Here is a 12,072-nt window from a genome sequence, read left to right on the forward strand (position 1 = left end):
TAGTGGGTTTCTCTTCTGATGCAATCCTATCCCGCAAGGGCATTGGGTAGAAGACTCCAAGTAGATTGGGCTAGAGATCCAAGGGAAGGCCCTAGGGTTCTCATGAGACTTAGGGTATATTTTGAGCTCATGGGCTAAGTATGAGCCCGCTTATCTTTGTAAATATTAGAATAGGTTTTTCCTTCGTTTGGGCCTTGTATTTTGGCCATTCTAGTAGTATAGGGTTTTAGCCTTGTATTTTGGGGCATTTTGAGTAGTCTTTGTAGTAAGGACTTTTTTTTTGTATTTTCATGTTTTTTGGTCATGGGGGTGAGCTTAGCTATTATAGGGGGGTGTGTAGCTAAGCTCTAGCTTTTCATCTCAAGGAGGTGAGTTTAGCTATTAGAGAGGTATGTGTAGCTAATCTCTAGCTTCTTTAGGAATCTTCTTAAGGAAGCTTCTCAAGGAGGTGAGCTTAGTTATGAGAGGGGTGTGTGTAGCTAAGCTCTAGCTTCTCAAGGAAGTTTTCTCAAAGAAGCTTCTCAAGGAAGTTTTCTCAAGAAAGCTTCTCAAGGAAGCTACCTAGTCTATAAATAGAAGCATGTGTAACACTAGTTGTAACTTTGATGAATGAGAGTCTTGTGAGACACAACTCAAAGTTCAACTTCTCTCCCTTTTTCTTCCTTCAATTTCGTGCTCCCCCCTCTCTTTCTCTCCCTCTTTCTTTTCCTCCATTGAAGCATCCTCTCCAAGCTTCTTATCCAAGGCTCATCTTAGTGGTGAAACTCCTTCTTCCATGGCTTATTCCTTAATGGATGACGCCTCCTCTCACCTCTTTTCCTTTGTCTTCCGCTGCATCTCCATGGTGGAAAATCACCATTAAAGGACCCCATTGAAGCTCAAAGATCCAACCTCCATTGAAGCCCTACAAGCAAGCTTCCATCATCTTCATTGCTACTAGCATCAATAATAGTAACAAACTTCTTTTCCAACATAGCAAGATCATGATCCAAAACACTAAGGTGAAATTGGACTTGCTCATTTCTGTCAGAGAAGTTAAGCCCATTAAAATTGGCACAGATAATACATAAGAATCCAATGAATTCAAAACATGCATTACATAATAAAATTCACATAAGTGTTTTGAGACATAAAATACATGTCATACATATGATTCATTCAAATAACGGTCAATGTATATTGATGTTCTCCTTTGGGTGATACACCAACACACAACATACAAACATAATGATGCTAATAAAATTTTAACATTATTTTGGCAATTAAATATGCACCAATTAGTAGTATCTATTTCCTTTGGGCATACAAATAAAACTAATGATACACACAAATCGCCTACAATTATATTCATTAATTATAAGAACAACTAATCAACCTTTGGGCGATCCATAAATGCCTTATAACAATGAATTTCAATTACCCATAAACCAATAACCATATAATTTAGCATCCATTATTCTATGAGTAATCAAAATAATAATTAATTTCAAATTAAATAACCTTACAAATTTGGTCACTTTGGTGACTAACAAATTCAACATACATTTAATTCCAACCAAGTATAATTGAAATAATCATTAATTTGGAATTAAATAACCTTACAAATTTGGCCACTTTGGTGACTAACAAATTCAACATACATTTAATTCCAACCAAATATATATGGCTTGTACATACTTATTGATATTAACAATTTATAGCCATTCTATTAATTTCATTCAAGGCCATAAAATAATATTCACATTTATTTGTGTTTTACATTCAAACAAGTTTAAAGAAATATGTAGCACATATATATATTTACTGCTACCAATAATTGCAAAACATTCACGTTAACTTAATTAAAGAACATAAACTTTCAATCCTTTAATCACGTTTAATAATCATTTTTTTAAAAAAAATAAACAAGATGGATTGGAAATAGCAAAAAGGGGTTTGCAAATAGCAATTTCCAAATATCTTATTCTCCCTGCAAGGAACGTACGCGTAGGAGCGGCTTTTCAAACAAAAATTGGAATTGAGAGAAAGCTACATGCAGCCGCACAACTTTACAAAACCAATTCACAACATAGCGCGTCATTATTTCTCTATAATTTAATATATAAATAACGTTAATGGAAAGGTAGCTTCCCCCATTAGAAATAAAAGCTTCCGTCATTAGAAATAAAATTGGCAGTAGAAGCTTTCTCTTTGAAGTTTTGTATAATATTCCTTTCATACAAAAGTGTATACTTTGCAGCGGAAAAACATAATTAATTCCAAAAAAACACTATCGAAACATGTAATTGAAAATACATGTAACAGAAATTAAAATTCCTAAATTTCATAATTAGGGTTCATAGGAGAAATTAAATCATTCTTGGAGAATCATAAATTTTACAACACATGCTCTAATACCACATGTAAAACTTTAAGGGGTTTCCTAGACTATCAATTATAGGAAACAACAGGATCTTGAAACCTATGATTCTCACAAATAATCAATAAACAATAGATAATGATGTGTACCTTTCTCCATAGGAAGACTTGTACCTTTCTCCATAGGAACTTCTCTCCGGTGTACTTTGATTTCCTTGAAAGAGGAGAGAAATAAGATTTCACTTCCTTAGGCCTTTCTTTTCTGCCTCTCTCCGTTCGTGATGGCTATGAGTGAGAGATAACACTTTTCTGGTCAGGAAGAGGACCTTTTTTCACGTTAGTGGATATTAAACCCTTTTTATAACTACTACTCCCATCAAGTAGAGTCGCCGGCAACATTCTCGCCGACGACAAAGATTCACTGTCATATCCCAGGACTCCAAAGGAAATATTAAGGATAATATATGGAGGAGGTGATGAACATGTTCCCGGTGGCTTCTATCCTAAAGGAGCAAGTGGTAGAATAGCTAAATATTACTTGAAAATTACCTAAAGCTAGAGCATATGTTTCTTGAAATTGTATGCCTACCCTATCACTGTAAAACATCATAATAAGAATGCATGCTGCTTGATAATATGGCTACAATTTATAAATAATTTACCAAAAATCAAGTCTTTGGTAATATATATTTCTAGAAGGAATGTACGTAATAGTTTATTGACAACTTTGATCATTGCCGATCAATATAATATTATGTGTTAAGGTATTAATTTGTGCAAGACATAGGTATAGTATAGATTCAATGAATCTTTTAAATAGCTTATAGTATAATGCTTTTTGGTGGATTATTTAAATAGCTTATGACTCTTTTAAATTCTTTTTTATTGAAGTTTATCAAATTTTTTTGCTTGCTTGCATAAGTTTTATAGTCAAATATTTTATAGCTAATTATTGTGTACTAAAGGTTATTAAACAATTTATTTATATTGTTTCTTAAACAACCCTTTATTATGTTATACTGTTATATAAGACGCATGCTTGATAAAAAATAAATAAATTATCATGGAAGGGGTTGAAAAATTAGTCAATTATGTAAGGCATCAAACTTATTATGTTAATGAAGGGTAATAATGCAATGACATTGGTTTTTAGTTACATTCATTAATTATAAGGAATGATTACTTGGTTTTACTTGAAGGGTAGCACACTAGTGTGTTTGGAAAAATGTAGGGTTCAATGTATTCCATGTTTTTTTCCAAATTCATTAATTACTCCTCCATTTTTTTTAACAATTATGTTTTCAATTATATTTTGGCTAAGATAACTAAAATAAATTATATTAATTATTTATGAAAAAATATTTATCACAAACCATATTTTATATATATATTATTGAGGGCTTGACCCTCGGTAGGTTATCGGAAAAAAAAATTAGTATCATTTTTCTTGACTTCACTAGTAGCTAATTAGTAATTATCCAGGCCTAAATCCCAACAAAAATTCGACTTTTGCATTTATATCACGGATAACTAACTAAAGGCTAAATTGCTGAGAGTTAAATCTCAATAAATCACATTCAAACCCCAAATTTCTCACTTTATATATTATTTGCATATTATCAAAAGTTTTTTCAAGGTCTTCACCCATCAACAATATTTAATTACCAACAAGGAAATTAGCAATGGATTAAAGACAAGTTATATAATCTATAAAAGTCCAAAACAAATGTAGTTTACTTTAAGTAAGATTGAGCTATGTGACCACTTTCTCCTTTAGGATAGAAGCCACCATGAACATGTTCATCACCACTTCCATATATTATCCTCAATCTTTCTTCAGGAGTCCTTGAATATGCCAGTGAGTTTACGTCACCAGCAAGAATGTTACCTTTAACTCTGCCCTCGGCACCCAGCCCTGTAGGCACAATAATGTCTTCATCTTTCAAACCTCTGATTCCTAACTTGCTCCTAAGTATAGAAATGCGGTTTGTGAACTCTTCCACGGCCACTCCGTATGGTGGCACCAACTGTTCTTTACGTTCATACAACAATTATCTTAAAACTGCATCTTGTCCATACTCTACTCCTAGAAGCCCCGTAACAAGCTCTTCATGTATATATACACACATTGTCATTATTCGATCACACTTTTTTCTGATATCGAAATAAGAACATTTCAGACAATTTATTTTTAGTTTTTTTATTTTTCATTCATTTAACAAATTACATTAATTAGTGAGTAATCAATTGAAATTATGCATTCATTAATTATATGATAGGAGTATAATTTTTTATTTCATGCATTCAGTTTGATTATTATGCATTCACTAATTATATGATAGGAGTATAATTTGTTTATATAATCAATTGAATTGATTTTGGACTAACATGTATAAGAGAAAAAAATTATTATATATATATATATATATATATATATATATATATATATATATATATATTATAAAATCCATTCCATAAAGGAATTATATTTTTTAAACGATTAGAAATAAATATATATTTTACCTAATTAAAAATAGTCAATTTAAATAATTACGTATTTATAGGAAAATGAAATATTCAAAGTATTATTTTCTTAACTTTACTCAATGATATTTAATTACAAAGTTACTTTAAAAATGTCAGCAAGAAATATAAATTAATCCTATAGTTTAAATAAATAATTATTATAATATACTTTCAATATAAAGATTAAGTGTATCCCACATATACAAAGACTGGTTAGTAAAGAGAGTAAAGTTTAACGATGAATTAGGATATATGGAACCAATATATCAGGTGTGTATTAGCAAAATAATAAAATTTAGGGAACAAATACTATTATTCAAAAAAGATATCATAATTTTTTTAAATTGAAATATTTTGTCACAAAACTGGACATTTTAAAAATGATTAAAATATGTGGGTGACAAGAAAGTGATGTGTCTAGAATTTTATCCGAGCCAAGTTTATATACATGAATATATTAGATGAGTTGATTTTGGGGTTTTACCTCCCTAGAAGTAGCACTTAGCAGTCGATTGGCACCAACATAACCAGTGAGGCCAACATAGGGAATCACATAAGATGCAATTATAAAGTTGAGTGAATTAGCATAGGGATCAAAGGGAGGAACCAGAGGTTTCCCAAATGCATTGTCCATTAGTTTGGCAAAAGATTTTGAGCTTAGATCCAGCAATGGCCTAGGGAACCCTCTCACTTTGCTCTTTATGGCTCGGCAATTAGTTAGGACACAACCATTGAGATATTAATGTTCTCTATTTTTTTTTCCTCCTAAGAGTAATTGTAAATGCAAAGAGCAGAGACAAAACAAAACCTTAAGTGTCCAACTTCCTGAAAAGCAAACTGCAAGATGACATCATTGGTAAGACTATCAAGTTCAACCTTTTTGGCACCAATGGGAGGGGGTCCTCCCCCAGTTAGGTTTGGAGCAGCTACATCTAATCCATGCCCCAAAGCCCCAAACAAGAAAAACTCAGCCTCTAAGTATTCCAAATTGAGAGCAAATTCTAACAGATCAGCATCTTTTGATTTTGGGAATTTTGCACTTGCAAACAACGCAGAAGAAAAATAGTCTAGGAGAATCAAGGGAAGGACTAGTGAGGCAAGTAAAACAAAAATAGAGGCTCTATCTCTAGAAATGTAAGGTGCCATCTTTTACTTTTGCCTTTTTTCCCCCAAGTGATGATATGATGCATAATGTCACCTATGTATGCATTTATATATAGCGATCCTTTTGGTTCTTGCAGCAATACAAGGAAATGCCACGTGGCAAGATAATGCCATTTAATTTTTGGATTTGATATGTTGAGGAAATACTAGTTACTTACTTTGTTTGGTTAGTCGACATTCTAATAAAATATTATAATTAGTGTTTATAGCTAAAATTCATATGAGACATTTCTTAAATTTAATAAATACATTATATTTAAGAAATATTATAATTAATTCATTGTAAGTACAATTGAATTTCCAATAGCATTAAATATATTATGTAGTCAATTATTAAGGATATACATTTATATATTTATTATTTTATTAATATATATTTAAAATTTTATATTTTATCCCGCATTAAATATGTTTTATCACTAATTCTCTTAACCATAATAATAAAAATAAAATTTTCAATGTTTTTAAATATGTACTCCTTTCATTCCATTATAATTATTCTTCTATGAATACAACAAAATATTAATAAATGGATGAAAAAGAATAAATTTTTTTAAAAATTAATCTTATACTTTTTTTTAAAAGACCAAAGTAAATTTTATCAAGAATCAAGCTAAACATTAATCTTATATTATTAATTTATTTTTATTTTTTATTCATTTTTAATATTATAAGAGATATAAGTAAAAAAAAATCACTAATTTTACGTTCAAAATATAAAATAGCATTTATTTTTATATTTTTTTTTTCTTACTCAATGATTATTATGATTTGAAGGGACAATTAATTTATTAAATTTAATAATAGAATACATTTAATAATATAATATATTTATTTTGATACTTAGGAACCCAGACACTCGTTATTGGCACCAATGACCGATGCACTCTATGTCTTGTGGGGGCAACTCCCCCCATAAGATATTTTTTTTACTTGTTAATATATGGAAAAAGAATATTTTGTCCCTATTCAAAATTTGATGTCCCCCTTTCCCTGAAGCAACAACTACGGCCAATTGCCAAAACCCAAAAAACATGGCATTCAATAAAATAAAAATTGCATGCTCATTGTTTTGTGTAAAGCCAGATATTGACATTCCATATGGATGATGCATAAGAATAAGATGATCAAAGCCTAAAGTTCAAAAAGTTTCAAATGTCCATCATTTTCAACTTGAATTATTTTATCAAGTAATTAATAGACAACTTCAAGAGCTAAATAATAGATTTATGGAGGTGAACACTAAGTTGATATTTTGTATAAGAAGCTTAAATTTAAGAGATTCAATCTTTGCATTTGATAAGAAAAAATTGGTTTGTTTGACTAAGTTTTATCCATCCGAATCTATTTTTATGGAACTCATGGTGCTTGAAAGTCAAATTAAAACTTTTATTAGAATCAAAATCCTTTAGTATGTATTTGAGCATGCATGGGGAACGAAATAGTAGAATTTGTGAAGCTGAGGCAAAGGCTCTACAAGCTGGGTCATTTGTAATAAGATCATCTTCAGAGGATGAGTTCGCTTTGGCTTGAAAGTGTGAACGAGCATAAGGATATGTGATTTTAAGCTAAAATATGTCGGTGATTTCTAATAAATATTTGAGTTTTTTTAATATATTTTATTTTCATTTTTGCTATTGAATAAAATAACTATTTTATTTTTATCAGGGAATAAACATAAAATTTGTTAATTAATCAAAAACTAAAAAAAAAAGTGTAAAGGATCAAAAATAAAATTGATGTTTTATTAAGGACTCAATGCAAAGATATTTTTTTTAAAATAAAGGAACAATCACAAAATTCAGATATTTATTAGGATTAGTATTTTATCCTTGATTTTATAATGGCAAAGATCATATCTTAACGCTCACTGAAAAGTGAAGCACTTGACATTGAAGATCTTGCTGATCTGTTACAGATAGGGTCAAAATTTTATTTGATTGTTGTCTCAATGGGATCATATGCTACCTGGAGTTGTTTCAACTACATACCCAACAGGCAAATTACAAGCCTCAAAATATACATTTCTAAACATATGTTTGGTTTCAGAAAATGTCAATTTTCATTTTTTATTTTCACAAATAATTATGAAAACGACATTACATTTCTAAACAATGTTTGGTTTCAGAAAGAAAGTAAAAATAAAAGCACAAAGTCATTTTCTATAACTATTTGTGAAAATAACATTTTCAGTAACTATTTGTGAAAATAACATTTTCTCAAGCCAAACTGGTCAAAATTCTCCCTTTTTATGTTGAAAATGGATTGTTAATTTCACCACAAGGTCAACACTTGTGCAGGCTAGCAGGTGTGACTATGATAGCTCCAGTGATAAAGTATCAATGGCCTTCCTTCCCTGACCTTGTGTTTGGACGAAGGATTTAAAAATTTCTAGGAAGATGTGGTGGCTTATAAGCAGAGGTGTTGTGGTGAAGATGACACCTATGATAATGGATTATAAGCAAATTAATACCCTATAATTTTTGTAACTATTCTCTCATTTTTCTCTTCCTTTACCTAAACTCTGTAATTTCCACAATACTGTTATGCAATCAGTCATAAGAATCTATCTATCAATCTGGTATTGTTGCTGTCAAGTGTTGTACAAGTAGGAATACGTGCATTGTGTGCTGTGTTGAAGGTTACTTATTTATTTTCTATGACAAGTTGGAGAAAGAGTTTTTGGCTGAGGTTGAGATCCTGGGTAATATTCAGCACTCACATATAGTGAAGCTTTTGTGTTGTCATGCTAGTGAGGACTCCAAACTTCCTTCTTTATGAATACTTGGAAAATCAGAGCCTGGACAAATGGCTCCATGGAAAGAAGAAAACATCACCTTCCGGGTTAAGTTGGCCAACCAAAAAATATTTGTGTTATAATTTAAAATTTATAAATATATATATAAATATATATATATATATATATATATATATATATATATTAATTCTATTTTATAAAATAAAATATTTATTTTAGAATCTATTACATAAAATTAGATTTTCTAATTTTTTAAGATTTTGTTTTAATGAGTCAACAATTTGTTACGTTTGTTTTGACACCTGTAAGTTAGTTTCCAACGGTCATATTTGATTTCTTTCTCCCTAAATTTTTTTCTTCTTTCTACATTGTTGAGAGCAAGAGTATTGGTGTTCATAAGGTTCAGGGATCCTTTTGTTGCACATGATTGGAGCGAAATCAAATTTTCCTACTAGTGTAGTGGGGGCGTTTTCTCTCTAAGGATAGTGTTTGTACGCTTCAACCCAGGCTAATTATTTCTTTCCCTAATTTATTTTTTCCTTGTATTTATTGTATGATATAGTGCATTGTTGATTCATGTGGTGTCAATTAAAATTATTTTGTTACTGTTATTTTGTCATTTAATTGAAGGATTTGCATTTTTCTTCTTATTTATTTCTTTCATTTTATTTTATTTTCTAAACATCTTAGAGAGAAAATTTTTCACTTTCTTCTTGAATAGTCTTTTTTGCAATAGCATTTTATTTTATCAAAATGTCTGTCATGGATATGATTAAGTCCTTTTCCAGTAATCCTGAAAAATTTACGGGTGAATTTTTTTTTTCTGTTGGCAACAACAAATGAAATTCTGGCTTACTGAATTGGATTTATACTCTGTGATTGCTAAAAGAGAAATAAAAATTTCAATTTCCTCTACTGATATAGTTCAAATTGATGCAACCAAATCTTCTACCACTAAGCATGATGTTTCTGATAAAGATATTTTATGTCATGGACGCATTTTAAATGCTTTGGCTGGTAACATATATAAAAAATTTTGCCATACAAAAACTTCTATTGAGTTATGGGAAGCACTTGAATTGAAATATGGATCTGCTGAAAAAGGTTTAAGTCGATACTCTTGTGAAAAAAATGATTGAGTTTCAAATGATTGATGGAAAATCTATTTCATATCAGATTCATGAATTTGAAAACATTGTTTATGACATGAAATTGAAAGGAATTGTTTGGCCTGACATTATATTTGTGGCTTTCATGATTTCAAAATTGCCTCCTTCATGGACTGATTTTGCTCGAAGCCTAAAACATAAACATGAAGGTTTCACCTTTGATGATTTGCTTGTCTATCTCCGCATTTAGGATAAACATCATTCAACTCAAAATCACTTGCAAAAATCTTATTCTCACTCTAAGGCCTATCTTGTTGAGAGCTCTAGTAAACCTTTCTCTAAGTCCTTCAAAAAGCATGGGTTTAACAAAAATAAATTTAGTAGAAAGCCTTCTTTTTCTAAAAATAAGAACAATGCTTTTAATAACAACAATAAGCCTAAGAATAAAATTTCGGGGAATGAAATTTTTTGCTTTGTTTGTGGGCAAGCTAATCATTTGGCCAAAAATTGTTTTCAACGTCACTGCCAGCCTACGTCTTTCCCTAAACCTTAGGCTAATGTTGTTACCACCGGTGCTGCCTCTGATTCCCCATCTGACAGGTACCATGTCACTAGCCCTGAATTAAATTGTGTTTTTAACTCAAATGATTGGTTTATAGACTCCGGGGCTAATGCTCATGTGTGTGCTGATAAAAAAATATTTTCTTGATATCAGGAATCAAGCACACATACTGTGAGCATGGGGAATCGGAGTATGGCACATGTGTTAGGAGAAGGTCAAGTGAAGCTAGAGTTATCTTCAAGGAATTTTATTATTTTAGATGGCGTCTATCATATTTCTGATATTAGGAAAAATTTAATAAGTACTTCTTTGTTAGTCCAACAAGGGTACAAGGTTGTTTTTGAGTCCAATAGAGTTGTCATTACGAGACGTGGTGTTTTTATTGGTAAAGGCTACATTTGTGATGGTTTGTTTATGTTAAGTCTTATGTCTCATTCTATTAATAAAATATCCAATATTTCTTCTTTTGTTGCAAATGTTGAATGTTCTAATATGTGGCATGCTAGGCTTGGACATGTGAATTTGAATTCTATCAAAAGAATGATGTCTCTTAATCTTATTCCTAAGGATTCCATTGATTTAAAACAAAAATGTGAAATATGTATTCAAGAAAAGCAACCTAGAAAGAGTTTTACTACATGTATTGAAAGAGAAACTAACTTGCTTGAATTGGTTCATAGTGATGTATGTGATAGTAATGATGTGTTAACACGTGGTGGTAAGAGATATTTTATTACTTTCATTGATGATTTCTCCAAATATTACTATGTGTATTTAGTTAATAACAAAAGTAAATTGTTTGATAAATTCAGAGTATATAAAACAGAAGTACAAAATCAATTAGAAAGAAAAATTATACTTTTACATTCCGATAGAGGTGGAGAATAATCATATTTAGACATGAGTAATTTTTGTGAAATGCATGGTATTATTCATGAAGTGACACCTGCGTATGCTCCTCAATCTAATGGTATTGCGGAAAGAAAGAATTGTACCTTGCTTGATATGATGAATGTTATGCTTGTAAGTTCTGGTTTACCAAGTAATATGTGGGGTGAAGCTTTGTATTATGCATGTCATATTCTTAATAGAGTGCCTTATAAAAATTTTGAAAAAACCCCTTATGAGCTATGGAGAAAAAGAGAACCAAATCTAAAATATCTTAAAGTGTGGGGGTGTCTAGCAAAGGTTAACATCCCCATTAATAAGAAAAGGAAAATTGGACCAAAAACTGTTGATTGTGTTTTTGTTGGATATTATTTGCATAGTACTACTTATAGATTTTTGGTAGTTAATTCATAAGTGTTTGAAATTTCTAATGGTACTATTATGGAATCTAGAGATGCCACTTTCTATGAAAATATTTTTCCTTTGAAAAATAAATTGTCTAAATCTATTTGTGATACTTCTTGTTCTAATTTGTCATCTTGTAGTAACACTAATAAGGACATTGTGTTTGAACCTAGGAGGAGTAAAAGATCTAAAAAAGTTAAGGATTTTGGTTCTGAATTTTGTTCTTTTTTGCTTGAAGATGATACTAAAACTTATGGTGAGGCCATGAGGTCTATTGATGCACCTTTTTGGAAAGAAGCTAT

General features: G+C 30.5%; 2 protein-coding genes across 2 annotated transcripts; both read right to left on the reverse strand.

Moving 5' to 3' along the window:
* Positions 1-4,091: 4,091 nt before the first annotated feature.
* Positions 4,092-5,518, reverse strand: LOC114382704 (desiccation-related protein PCC13-62-like). The gene is made up of 2 exons (XM_028342281.1): positions 5,369-5,518; positions 4,092-4,385 (listed from the first exon to the last, which is right to left on the reverse strand). The coding sequence occupies exons 1-2, from the start codon at positions 5,516-5,518 to the stop codon at positions 4,092-4,094; spliced, it is 444 nt and encodes a 147-aa protein (XP_028198082.1).
* Positions 5,519-5,649: 131 nt separating this feature from the next.
* LOC114382705 (desiccation-related protein PCC13-62-like) lies at positions 5,650-6,030 on the reverse strand. Its single transcript, XM_028342282.1, has one exon. It carries the CDS (start codon positions 6,028-6,030, stop codon positions 5,650-5,652), a length of 381 nt encoding a protein of 126 aa, XP_028198083.1.
* Positions 6,031-12,072: the final 6,042 nt, after the last annotated feature.

The sequence above is a fragment of the Glycine soja genome, chromosome 13, assembly GCF_004193775.1.
Source record: "Glycine soja cultivar W05 chromosome 13, ASM419377v2, whole genome shotgun sequence".
NCBI classification, from domain to species: Eukaryota; Viridiplantae; Streptophyta; class Magnoliopsida; order Fabales; family Fabaceae; genus Glycine; species Glycine soja.

What these genes read in the sequence shown, in the direction of transcription:
- LOC114382704 (XM_028342281.1), bottom strand. Translation starts at nt 5,518, where the DNA reads ATGGACAATGCATTTGGGAAACCTCTGGTTCCTCCCTTTGATCCCTAT. An exon ending in TAAGTGCTACTTCTAGGGAG is followed by an intron (nt 4,386 to 5,368) that starts GTAAAACCCCAA and finishes CGTAAAGAACAG; the next exon opens with TTGGTGCCACCATACGGAGT.
- LOC114382705 (XM_028342282.1), bottom strand. Translation starts at nt 6,030, where the DNA reads ATGGCACCTTACATTTCTAGAGATAGAGCCTCTATTTTTGTTTTACTT.